A 13,943-nucleotide genomic window follows, 5' to 3' on the forward strand; every position below is an offset into this window, starting at 1 on the left:
TAAAATTTAAAACTATTTTTTATAAACACAATAATCTTAATTCAGAAAAAGTGTAGGCTTAACTTAAGAATAATGTCTACAGATAAAATAAACAACTAGGCTTAAATGGATCACCCATAAACAGTGCAGGCGCCAGGTTATTTAGCGCCCTAGGCAAAACTTATTAAAAGCACCCCCCCCCCCCCCACAATTTTTTTCATGCTCCCCGTATTATCAGAGGCGTAGCTACCCTTCCAGGCGCCCGGGGACAAGCTTACGATTTGCACCCCCCTCAAACTTTCAATTTGTTTTTCCAACCCATTTTGGCCCCCCCCCCCCATACGGACATCGCCCTAGGCGACAGTCTAGTTCGCATTATAGGTAGCGCCAGCCCTGTCCATAAATGACATCATACTTTTCCCAATGAATTCCCTTTTCCCCAATCGTCACTAAAAGCAATATGATGATTTAATATCATATCGCAGTTCTACTATACCCGAACGCGTAATCACAATTTCTAACAAAAACGAATATATTGTTCATCATTAAAAAAAAATAATATTTTACCCTGTCCCATATTTTGAGTCCAACGTCATTTATGAAGAATATGGACGACCTAATAATTGATAAGTTCATCAGTACAAAAGGGTTTAATAAATGTTGGACCTCCCAAAAGGAGGAGGGCGACGAGGGGGGGGGGAGGATCCCATACATAAATAACCTTCATTTCAATTGAAATTAAAGATGAGAAGACGGCGATATGTACTACTTACATTAAACAAGACAGCTAGGTATAATAAACAACAAAGTCAACACAATATCCTACGAATAGACATTTGTATCAAGGGAAACTACTCTAAATTTTATTTGGAAAGATGGCCGCTGTTTTTATCTACTAATATTTATCTCAAACACCTAGTTTAAAGTTAGTTTCATATTATTTTAAATTGTTTTGGTCACTGATTGTTATTTTAAATCAATTATCTGTTATATTTTGTAAAATTTGACTTAAATAAACTTATTGAAACAAATATAATATATATTCATCAGTTACCTCTCCCGCACATTACTACTACTACTACTACTGCAGTCGAATTGATTACGCTAAAATTAAAACGATAGATTACCTAATTACTAATTATTATTATTCTCTAGATCTAGCCTATAATTTATAATAAAAATTAAATTATTATATTTATATATTAGTAGGCGTAAATTATAAATAATGAGATATTTTTATTATCTAGATCTAGAGTAGAGTCAGTAGAGTAATTATTAAATATTAATTAAATTAATTGATCTTATTTATTACGTTATCTGATTGCGTTTGTGCTGGTGAAAGAGGTGTAAACACCGAGGCAGATTTGTGCTCTCTATTAGCTCCAGTGGCCATTTTGACACGGTTTTTAGATCTAGAGATCTAGATTCTAGAATCTAGATAAAAATCAGATCTTTTAAATCTAGGCTACGCCAAGTATTTCTATTTAAGCTACCACAAATTGTTTCCACAAACTGAAGGCCATTAGGCACTAGCAACTTTGTTTAGGCCTCAAAACGCTTAAAAATAGGCCTATAATTTAGTAAAATAGTAGGCCTAATTATTAACTATTTAAAATTAAATAAGGATTTATTAACATTTGATAAAAATCACTGTTTATTAAATAAAAAATTGAGAAATTACAATAGAACTTAGATCTATACATTTTTATTTTATTAGCAAAATAAACAACATATTCAGTAAAAATTTTAAAAGTCTAAAAAGTTTTGGCATCTAAAATTTATTTTTGATCTGCCATGTTAGCCATTTTATCTTCAACGAGCCGGCATCGAGCTGCAAAATACTTGTTTTGACGTTCAGTTGCTTCCATTCAATATGGATGTTCCATTAAACCTATTGGTGTATATTATCATTCCCACAGTTTTGTCTGTGTCATGGATGCGATACAAGGGCATGGAATATATTCTTATTCACTATCGCTGGATTTTTGTTTGCCTGTTTTTATTACCACTGTCGGTGTTGTATGACGCACTGATGTATCTTCGATTAAAACTGGTATTTGCGTTCAATTCAGCTCCTAAACAACACGATAAACGTGTAAAATATGTTCAACAACAGGTAATTTAAATGAAATTTTTTAAAAAGGCAAAGGGCCAAATTGGTTAAAAATAATATTAACAGGTCTATGGATAGACCCTAATGCCTAATATTAGGTTTAATTAGTAGTCTGGCGCATTGCTTAGATGGTAGGATTGACCTCTGACCCTGAAACGTCATGCGTCGTTTTCTGACGGGTTTTACGTTTATTTTAGGGGTCCCATCCACGACAAATGAAAAAACTGTTTATATCGCAAATTCTCATCATTATTTTAATGCAAATTGCTAATAAAATGGATAATATGCCTTAGAATGCCAGAAAAAATCGCAAGATTCGTGGTTGTAAATAATGAGAGCATGTCCAGTCGAGCACTCTCCGTAAAAACTGAACCGCCGCCAAAAACGACCGACTAACGGGGAAAACGGCTCGACTAACTGTACATTAATATATAATTGATATATTTATCATGTATATTTACAGTATTTTTGATTACTTTTTCCAAAATCTCACTCGAGGATGAGGTACCCCCACTGACATTTCTATCCGCTATTTTTAGTATCATGACGTCATTGTTACGCTAGTTACCTCACAGAAACAACTAGTTTTTGTTTTTTGCGGAATGAACTGTTAAATCTAGTATTTTAATTATAATTCAATTGTAGCATGTGCGGAAAAAGTAAAATTATGGACATTATTATTGTATTAGTAATTTTATTAGTATATTAATTTTTTTTCTTCACTGTGGGCCGACAGTTGCTGCATTCGTGACCTGTGGTTAACCTCGTCAACGCTGCGTGGCCTATTCGTTTATATAATCAGTGATGCTCGTTCAGTGGCCTTTTTCAAAGCTAGGCCTAATTACGGGCGATTTTTAGACTTAATTGATCGGCCGTTAGCCTTTTTCATTGCTGCGTATTTTAAAAAATGCTCGTTCAGCGGCCTTTTTTTTTGCGCTAAATAATCTGTTTACGGGCATTTTAAACGTTTATTTATTTTTTTTAAGCTAGACGTAGATCTAGTTTTAAAAAAAAATAATTTTTATACAGCTGGCTGTCTAGCATGCCTGATAATGATATGTGAACTTTTAAAAAAATGACCGAACTTTTAAAAAAATGTCCAGAAGTAGGGAAGTAGGTCTGTTTTTCAATTTGCTTGAAGAAGGGGGGGGGGGGAGGGAAGAGAGAGAGAAGTGAAGACACCGACCATCTCGTGTACGCGTGTTCATTCTATGATGTGTACTATAGGCCTGCTGAACTCACGGTGACCCGCGACCGTGGTGGGATTTTTCATCCACAGGATAGTAAACGTAAGCAAGCAATCACGCGAGTGACGATGTTTGGAGATTTTATTTTAAAAAAAAATCACATACGTCATGTTTTCAAGATGAAAAAAAATGTAATGTAAAAAAAAAAAAAAAAGACACTAATACCATGTATGAACCTCAGCTGCCACACTGTTGACTCAATATAAAGTGATTGAGTGTAAAATGTATTTTTATTTATAAACTATCTTAACTATTACACTATCATATTATTTTATGCATATATTATTTAAAATTAGGATTTGAAATAAAAATATTTATTATGGTCATTTGATTTATGCAGGTGCTCATTATTTCATAAAATGGTATGAATAAAATGTAGAGTAGAATTTAATAAATAATAAAATAACTAGATCTAGTTTTATTATCAACCAGTTGCTTTTTGTTCAGTTGCTTTTTGTTATTTTCCGGTGAGTAAATAACCTAAGCTGACGCAATTACCATGGCGGGAATTAATAGCTCGTGTACACACGTCCACGACGTAATGTTATGCCGGTCGAGGGGCTAAAACGCGGTTTTGTCTTTCATTTTCCAATATCGGAAAAATTTCAAATTCTCTCTTTTCTCGTCAACCGAGTAAGCTAGATATTCAAATGTGGTGTCAAATGTTCTCTTAAGGGGTAAGGAACTTAATGGTGTATTTGAAATAACATAATATTTTATTTAAAAAAATCCATAATTCAACCTATTAATTAGTAGGTTTAATTATGGATTTTTTAAAATAAAATATTCTGTTATTTCAAATACACCATTAAGTTCCTTACCCCTTAAGAGAACATTTGACACCACATTTAAATATCTAGCTTAAACGGTTGACGAGAAAAGAGAGAATTTAAAATTTTTCCGAGAATGGAAAATGAAAGTAAGAACATCGTTTTTGCTCCTCGACCGGCATAACATGACGTCGTGGACTTGTGTGCCCGAGCTTTTAATTCCCGCCATGGTAATTGCGTCAGCTTAGGTTATTTACTCACCGGAAAATAACAAAAAGCAACTGGTTGATAATAAAACTAGATCTAGTTATTTTATTATTTATTAAATTCTACTCTACATGTTATTCATACCATTTTATGAAGTAATGAACACCTGCATAAATCAAATGACCATAATAAATATTTTTATTTCAAATTCTAATTTTAAATAATAAATATGCATAAAATAATATGATAGTAATAGTTAAGAGTTAAGTTTATAAATACAAATACATTTTACACTCAATCACATTATATTGAGTCAACAGTGTGGCAGCTGAGGTTCATACATGAGTATTAGTGTCTTTTTTTTTTTACATTACATTTTTTTTTTATCTTGAAAACATGACGTATGTGATTTTTTTTTTTAAATAAAATCTCCAAACATCGTCACTCGCTTGATTGCTTGCTTATGTTTACTATCCTGTGGATGAAAATTCCCACCACGGTCGCGGGGTCACCGTGACTTCAGCAGGCCTATAGTACATGTCATAGAATGAACACGCGTACACGAGATGGTCGGTGTCTTCACTTCTCTCTCTCTTTCCCCCCCCCCCCCCCCACCCTTCTTCAAGCTAATTGAATAACAGACCTATTTCCCTTCTGTTCATTTTTTTTTAAAGCTCGGTCATTTTTTTTTAAAGTTCGCATATCAGTAGGTAGTCCAAACTGGCGAAAAAGTGCGTTTTAGGGTCAGTTTTTGCGGTTTTCAAAAAAAAATTTCACTACTTCTAGTTGTCCTATAAGAATACAAATTATATGTCAACAAAGTTTAAGTCTTTATCTGTCGTAATCTGGTATTTTTACATCTGTAACACATGTTGGAATGTGTTTTATATTTGTTTGAAAAGTATCAGTTACGTCAACAAATTTCACCGTTTTGCGTGTACCGATCGACCCCACACTGTTTTATTTGGTCGTGGCTTCGCGACGAAGCATCGTAGAAGCATAATCTTAATGTCATTTTAAAGATCGAATTCTAGGCTATCGTTTGATGTATAAATTGAAAAAATAACTTGTTTATTTCATTTAAAAAATACAGATTTTAAACTTTAAATGACGATATATACACGGAAACAAACTAATTCTGTTTCAATTTTTACACCGATGTAAAGTTCAGTTTTATAACTACTTTGTGTTGTAAATTCAAGTATTTCTGATTTACGGTCGCGAAGCCATACCCCCAATAAACATATAACCCTCGAGTCGACTTTCAGCCCCGAGTAAGTTGCTCGCCGAACGGTTTTAAAGGTTGACGACCGATGATGCTAAAGGGATTTTACCCTTGCTAGAGCCTTCAAACAAGTTGTAAGTACCATTTTTAAAGTTTCATTTCCATTTTAATAAATGAATTTTAAGTTTGAATGTCAGTTTGGTTTAATTAGTACACGTTATTAATGTAAATTTGAACTCTACTAGTCCACGGTTTCTTGCGTGTGAACTACGCTTGTACACAGGGTGTGTTTAGACGTGAAGCTATTTAATTCAGGACATTCTAGGGACTTAAAATATGGATGCACTTAACTATTAGATGCTAGTGTTTACTAATTCTTTAAAATCTATCGAACGGGATTAATGATAGGGTCGTATTACTACAGTTTATTTGGACTATCACGTCAAAATTATGAATCGACAAATTCAAAATGGCCACCAGACAATCCTGGTAACTATGTGGACAAACTCAATTATTTACAGGGAACGAAGGTTAAATACTTATAAAATATTAATGAAACACAAAAGAAATGTATAATTAAAATAACTACACATTTTTATTGATTTATTTAAAACAAAAGACACTAAATTTTAAGGACTAATGTGATTAATTTTTTTATTTTCTGTTATGCACTATGATTCTGATTCCCCTGCTAAATAATGTGAAATGGTCTGCGCCAGTCTCCGTAATAAAATATACCAGATCAATTTTTAGATGGTGGTGCAATTTATTAAGATTCTACATGTTGTGACTTAGTTTTAAATGTTATATTAGTTGTAAGTGTAAGTAGTACTAGTAGTATTTCTCATTATTTATTTATTTTATATGCATATAATAGTAACCATGAAGGACAGTTAAGTTGTCCTATAGGATGTTGAGAACCACAGTATGGCATCTTCATCATTGGATATCTCAACCATTGTGGGACAAGCAACGATTATTTCAAATTTCATTCAGTAGAAATACTCTTAAAAATATATATAAAATATAAATTACTTTTAACAAAAAGGTGTTTTCAGGCTTTTTCATATGTTTCCAGTTATAGTCATAGGACAAATAGTAGGCCTACACAATAGGCTAGTAGTAAATTTAATTATATTTTATTAATCACTAAATCAATTGTTCGTTCCATAGCTGGAGACATTTACGGTGGCCTATCCAGAACTTTTCTTACAAGGGAAGGGAAGAAGGCCAAGACCCCACTCTCCCCTCCCCCCTACAATTCCCAAAACATATTACTTACTCTTGATGCTCCACAAGATCAAGGTTGAGGGAAACAAGACGTACAAAGATGTTCCCCCAAAACTGTTCCCCCAAAGCAGTTATCAGGTTTGAAAAGAAACCAAAGCATGTGGCATCAACTGCTGCATCACTTGTAGGCATCACGTCTTTATTAAACTACATTACATTTACTCTACTAAATTTTGATTCTGTTTCTCCTGCACTAGATAACTGTGGTATTTTTTAAAATAATATTTTAACTCATGTGATTTTTGAAAATAATTAACACATTTTTCCACGTCGATGTTACCAACACAATAATTTTAGAGTTATTCCAAAGCAAAAAAAAAAAAAATTGAATTTTTTTTTTTTATGAAAATAAAAGTGACCAAAACGCATTTTTGTCATTTTCAATTATTTTTTTACCTTAGAAAGACTCATTTTAGATGACTGAAAAAAATTGGGCATATATATTACAAACTTTGCAGCAACTTTACCAATTTCCACACTTCTATGTTATTTAGTTTAAAAAATATGGGTTCTCAAAAATGGCACTTTTTGAAAATCAGTTTTTTACCAAATTTTGCTTTTTTAAAAATCGCATAACTTTTTTATTTATTGAGATATTTTTATAAAATTTGTGGCATAGACCTTACAATTAAAAGTTCTTTCATGACATACTCACTCCAGAAGTCTGCAATCAATAGTTAATTTCAGTTTGGGCTACCTAATATCAGCCACCTGTATAAAAAAATATTTTTTTTAACTAGATCTACGTCTAGCTTAAAAAAATAAATAAATAAACGCTTAAAATGCAGTAAACAGATTATTTAGCGCCAAAAAAAAAAAGGGCCGCTGAACGAGCATTTTTTAAAATACGCAGCAATGAAAAAGGCTAACGGCCACTCAATTAAGTCTAAAAATCGCCCGTAATTAGGCCTAGCGCTGAAAAAGGCCACTGAACGAGCATCACTGATTATATAAACGAATAGGCCGCGCGGCGTTGACTAGGTTAACCACCGTTCACGAATGCAGCAACGGTCGGCCCACAGTGAAGAAAAAATCAATATACTAATAAAATTACTAATACAATAATAATGTCCATAATTTTACTTTTTCCGCACATGCTACAATTGAATAATATTTAATAATAATTAAAATACTAGACTTAACAGTTCATTCCGTAAAAAACAAAAACTAGTTGTTTCAGTCTGGCAACTAGCGTAGCAATGACGTCATGATACTAAAAATAGCGGATAGAAATGTCAGCGTGGGTACCTCATTTTGGAATTAGATTTTGGAAAGTAGAATCGATAATACTGTAAGTATACATGGTAATTATCTCAATTATATATTAATTTAGTGTTATCAGAGCCGTTTTTCCCATTATTGGGTCGTTTTTGGCCGCGGTTCAGTTTTTACGGAGAGTGCTCCACTAGAAATCCTCTCATTATTTACAAACACAATTCTCGCGATTTTTTCTGGCATTCTAAGGCATATTATCCATTTTATTAGCATTTTGTGTTGAAATAATGATGAGAATTGGCGAGATAAACAGTTCTTTAATTTGTCGTGGATAGGACCCCTAAAATAAACGTAGAAACCGTCAGAAAACGACGCGTGACGTTTCAGGGTCAGAGGTCAATAGAGTCCTTGCAAACACGTGACCTAAATCACGTGATACCTACGCCCGCCGCCACAGTGGTGTACATCAGACGTAAACACAATCAGCTGTTCGCCAGCGCTGGACGTGTTCACCAGCGCTGGACGTGTTCACCGTATGTAAAGAATCGCGACCGCGGAAAAGGAAAAATACGTTAAAAAACTTGAACTCTTAGGAATTGAAGATCCTTATACAGTTATTGACAGTTTCATGGATAATATAAATATGTGGCCGAAATTTCTAAATAAAAATACTGTTAGTAATACCGTTTGCGTTTAGAGTTTAAGTAGACGAATCTGATCAAATGCAGTAATATATTAGAGGTTATCTACTGTAGCAAACGTAAGACCACTTAACTCCTACAAAACCCACACTACAACGGCTAATATAATCCATGGAATAACCAATCTGGGTAGCATGTTATACAATTTAAGACCCTTATAATCCAGCAGGGAAGTGATCAGACACATTAATACTGATGTTCAACCCTCACGATGGCTGCCCCCACCTGTTTCTAGCCCACAATAAAACCAAAGAGGAGTCTGCCCTGCCCTCCCCTGAAAATGTCTCACCTCCGTGATACCCAGCCCCACAGAGATAGTATTTCTTATATAATTTTGACCCTCAGGGCCCAGCAGGGAGAACAAAGGGGAAAGTCCCACTGCTCTCCCCTCAACACTTCTCACCTCGGTGTCATGTTATGTCATTTATAGCACACACGGCTTATCAGGGGAAAGCATTAAGGCATTAAGAATCTTAACTCTGGACAGCTACACACTAGTATACTAGCTACACACTAGGTGCCTACTGTAAACTACTAGACTGTAGGCCCTATGTAGACCTGCAATTGTATCAATTGTAGACTGGGTCCATTGTTATTATTCTAAACCATCTCACTTATAATGTTTCTAGCTTGATTTGTTTCTTTTATAAACAGTGGATTTAAAAAAAAATTAGCCTAATCATTAACCAAATAATAATAATGTGGTTATTTGTTGTTGGCTGGTATGATCTAGATTGTACTACTAGGCTACAAAAACTTAGTAGACCAATTACTAGATATGAATTTGAATTTAATTAAACTCAGTCCAGTATCAGATACATATTGCTGTAAAAAGACAACAAAGTAGGTAGGCCTTAGTAATTTATTAAAGCCTTCTACTACAATAATATCAACTACATGCTTGTATAAAGTTTTTACAATTTAATTTAAGTAGCAGATTCTAGATCTAAGTCTAGTCATATAATCTATTTCAATTTCAGAAAATTTCGTTTGCTAAAAAAATGATTAGATAATACTAATAGAGCGAGATTTTAGATCTTAGAGACAATTAAATGCTTTATTAGGCCTATTATGACTACTTTTGATTTATTATGGGTGTATTTTGAATCGAATGTAGATCTAAAGTAATTAAATTTAAGTAAAGAAGTAGATTCTAGATTCTATGTCTACCCAGCGGAGCCAGGTATTAGGCCTACTATTAGATCTTATTATTCTTATTAGCCTATTACTTTTGACTTTGTCTTTTACTATATATTAGTATTTGTGAAGGTCGAGCATATTTGTTTTATTAATTATTAATAGTTATCTTTTATAATTAAAATGAAGTTTATTATTTTACTGTCCTTACCTGAAACAAAGTATCGAGAACTGCATTTGATCAGATTCGGCTACTTTAACTCTAAACGCAAACAGTATTACTAACAGTATTTTTATTTAGAAATTTTGTCCACATATTTATTTATACGAAACTGTCAATAACAGTATAAGGATCTTCAATTCCTAAGAGTTCAAGTTTTTTAACGTATTTTTCCTTTTCCGCGGGTGCGGTTCTTTACATACAGTGAACGCGTCCAGCGCTGGTGAACACGTCCAGCGCTGGCGAACAGCTGATTGTGTTTACGTCTTGTGTACACCACTGTGGCGGCGGGCGTAGGTATCACGAACGGACGTGACGTCATATGAAAGGACTCTATCCAGCCATCTAAGTGACGAACCGGCCTACACTATGTACAATGTACAATGATGAATTGAACAATCAATACCCATGAAGATGATAATAAAATTAATATCCAAAACTAAAAATAGATTTAACAGAAATCTAGATCTAGTCCTTCTAACGGTAAAGACAATACAGTATTAGGTAAGATGATAAATCAACTTTTTTTTTAAACTTTAAGATTAAATACTCTGTAATTAATATTCTCTTCTGTAATAGCAGCATTAGGTTAGGCGAAGTTCTTTTTTTTTTTTTACCAGCTATTCGTAGTATATCTACAGTCCTGTAAGCTTGCGTGAACTTAAAATGACCCTTAGTCGTTTTACAATTTGCTTGATTTATGAGGGGAGGGGTGGGATTGCCCACAGACGATCTCTAACAGCAATCGTTAATGCTGTGACGTATGCTATGGTAGGCCTGCTGAACTCACGGTGAACATTTTTCTCCCGCAGACAAGAAAATGTAAGCAGTCGATCTCGCGAGCGATGCGAGCGACGATGTTTGGAAAATCTTGAATAATTATTTTATAAAATATTATTTCGATCAAAAAAATATTTTTAAAAAAGATGAAAATAAAACCGCTTGTGGCATTTCCTATGTGAAACAATAAAATAAAGCACAGCTGATTCACTTCGGATTCGAACTCTGAGATTCTAGGTCACCTACCGCACCGTTCTGTTTACTCTGCCACACACCACGATGTATTGGAAAATAAAATATTAGACATTTTGTTTCAAAAGATTGCTAAAACTAAAAGGAAATAAATATTACTTCATTTATTGATATCGTTCTACATAGTAACTGAGTAACTGCGTAAATTTTACACACAGTTCCTATGTTTAACTAACCCAACAGCATTAACGAGGTTGACCAACTCTAAAAATAAAAAAAATTGCCAGTAGGCCTAATTAGATCTAGCACAAAATAGGCTCGGAATGAGCATTATTTAAAATACAATACTAAGGCCTAATTAAAAACTACATATAATTTCATATGAATTATGCAGTCGGGTAGGCACGAAGTATTTAGTATTTACAAGGTTAACGACCGGTCACGAATTATGTTCAATGAAACTAACAGTGCAGTCGGCCTACTTGGCTTGCAGTGAAGAAAAAAATCAATATACTTACAAAATTACTAATACTTTAATACAATAATATTGTCCACAATTTCTGCACATGCTACAACTACAACTGAATTATAATTAAAATACTAGACTTAACAGTGCATTCCGCAAAAAACAAAAATTAGCTGTTTCTATCTGACAACTAGCGTAACAATGACGTAACGTTACTAAAAATAGCAGAGGCATGGTATTTCTATGGGGAATTGGATTTTGGAAGAAGGGAAGCAGCATCATTGTAATTAATCATGGTAAATATCTCAAATATATATTTATCTAGGATCTGTCGAGCGCTGTTGCCCGGTGGTCGGTCGTTTTTCGTTGCAGTTCAGTTTCTCCTGAGAGTGCTCTACAAACAATGCTTGTATTAATAACTACATATCTCGCAAAATTTTTCTGGCATTTAAGCCATAGTATCCATTTCCTTAGCATTTCGCATTAAAATAATGATGAGATATTGCTAGATTAGCAGTTTTTCATTTTTTGTATATAGGACCCCCCCAAAAACACTTAAAATGAGAAAACAAAAAGAGCATGATGTTTCAGGGTCAGGTTCTGACCTCCGGTTTTGGTAAGGAGATTGACTATATTAGTTTTAATTAGGCCTACTATAATTAGGGTAAAGGAGGGCGTTAGGAGCCGTGTGGTATTAAGTATTATTAAGCCCCAATCAACCCCACAAAACCCCCAATAACACTGCTAATCTACTTCTTAGGTAACAACAACTGTTGTTCTTTGATAACAGAGAAGCAGAAGATTCATTTTATGTAATTTATGACCACCCATTTGGTCCAATAGGGAGAGGATTTAATCCCACTGCTCTTTCCCTAAAATTTCTCATCTCCATAAAACCATTTTGTGAACTTTTTTCCAAATAGACATAACTTGGGAAACTTCACTTTGTAATAAACCAAATGAGTTTTTCAAGCCCATTCTTTGTTCCTGTATTAGAGCATTGGTTGTTGTACATTTTAACACTATTTTTATAGCTATGGCTAGAATAGTTTTATTTTGGTGAATTTTTTTTGCACAGTGATTATTGGTGCCAAAACAAAATGGCCGACATTTGTCCCATTTTACCATGCTATAAAGTTTTTATCATTATCAGACTGATCATTACCATAATGGTTTTATTTGTTAGATAATAACTAAATCTACATAAACACATTAATTTTGTCCACTAGCTTGCCTGTTCAGAAAAGTTATAACAGATACTGTTATGTGGCTTTTGATACCCTATGTGCAAGTTTCTCATTTATTAGACCACTGAATATGACACTGGTATAGGAATAGTTAACACAAAATGCATTAATTGTTAAACAGACTTGTGTCTAAATGATAGAAATACAATTCTAACCTGCTAAAAAGTAAAAATTCAGCCATCTGATGTAAGCCAGGTAATTTTTAAAAAGGTACACATACTTATTACCCCTAAGGGGCAATACAACCGACTCAGCCCCCAACTGTTTCTAACCAACCATAAAACTTCTAATCTCTTTGTAGTTAACAGGAATAAATGTTCTTAAGAGTGGTTTCCCCCGAATTTCTAGCAATATTGTTAACAAAAAATAAACTCAAACTGACTTTAACAAGATTGCTGTTAAAATAACGAGCTCTGTTGCATCTTTATAAATCATGGAAAATTTCGAATAAAATTGTTTAAAAACAGGTACATGCAAAATTTTTGTAATTTTAAAACATAAATCCTCCAAAAATGTGAAATAATTACTAAAATGTAATGAGTTGCCTTTCTTTCACATTTCTTTCAATAGTGATTTTCCTAATCTACCTTAAAACTGAAAACAATGTATCCTTAATATTTAAAATACATTTTTTCTTAAATTGCATTAGTCTAAGTTAAGGAGTAACCATATAAATAGGGATTTGCCTTCATGGTAAAGTATATATAGCACCTAATTTTCAAAAACAATATATTTTTTATGCACTTTTACACATTTCTTTTTTGATATGTAGGTTAGAGAATGGAATTCTGGTGGAAGAAAAAGTCTTATGTGCACTGCACGGCCAGGATGGGCAACAATGAGTTTCAGGAGAGGATTATATAAAAACAGTCTGCATAACATTCAAATAAATCTTCTAGACATTCTTGAGGTGGACATCATTAAAAAAGTAATGGCTTCTTAATCATAGTTTTTAACCTAAATAGATATTAATAAATGTGTCTCCAAAAACAATCCAAAAATATATAAGTAGGTATTAAATTTTTAAAAATATTTAAAGGACTGCTAAATTCAATAACAAGGGGTATTAACACATTAATAGATCGTTTTATAAGATACCTGGCTGATGGTTGTGAACTGTTGGTCAGGTATGGTTGGTTTCACACCTGATCAGA

The 13,943-nt window shown here is 33.4% G+C and overlaps 2 protein-coding genes and 1 long non-coding RNA gene across 6 annotated transcripts in view; 1 reads left to right on the forward strand and 2 right to left on the reverse strand.

Moving 5' to 3' along the window:
• The window catches only part of LOC131936360 (E3 ubiquitin-protein ligase TRIM23), a 33,176-nt gene extending 31,655 nt beyond the window's left edge, over nt 1–1,521 (reverse strand). For both annotated transcript variants that reach the window (XM_059293304.1, XM_059293302.1), the window contains exon 1: nt 1,292–1,521. In XM_059293304.1, coding sequence (XP_059149287.1) covers nt 1,292–1,372 — 81 coding nt within the window. In that variant the 5' untranslated portion in view covers nt 1,373–1,521. The remainder of the gene's footprint in view (nt 1–1,291) is intronic.
• A 258-nt stretch (nt 1,522–1,779) lies between these two features.
• The window catches only part of LOC131936361 (delta(24)-sterol reductase), a 29,277-nt gene continuing 17,113 nt past the window's right edge, over nt 1,780–13,943 (forward strand). The window contains exons 1-2 of one of the 3 annotated variants that reach the window (XM_059293305.1): nt 1,780–2,095; nt 13,562–13,717. In XM_059293305.1, the coding sequence (XP_059149288.1) occupies nt 1,853–2,095; nt 13,562–13,717 (399 nt within the window). In that variant the 5' untranslated portion in view covers nt 1,780–1,852. Of the gene's footprint in view, nt 2,096–10,534; nt 10,609–11,736; nt 11,839–13,561; nt 13,718–13,943 lie in introns of those variants that run through there. The other 2 variants (XM_059293307.1, XM_059293306.1) reach the window with 2 other exon arrangements.
• Nucleotides 6,970–7,538, reverse strand: LOC131936364 (uncharacterized). The gene is made up of 2 exons (XR_009386053.1): nt 7,487–7,538; nt 6,970–7,032 (listed from the first exon to the last, which is right to left on the reverse strand). It is a non-coding gene; the product is annotated as an uncharacterized LOC131936364 (long non-coding RNA).

Source organism: Physella acuta, unplaced genomic scaffold (genome assembly GCF_028476545.2).
Source record: "Physella acuta isolate Inbredline_101_S28 unplaced genomic scaffold, ASM2847654v3 ptg000176l, whole genome shotgun sequence".
NCBI classification, from domain to species: Eukaryota; Metazoa; Mollusca; class Gastropoda; family Physidae; genus Physella; species Physella acuta.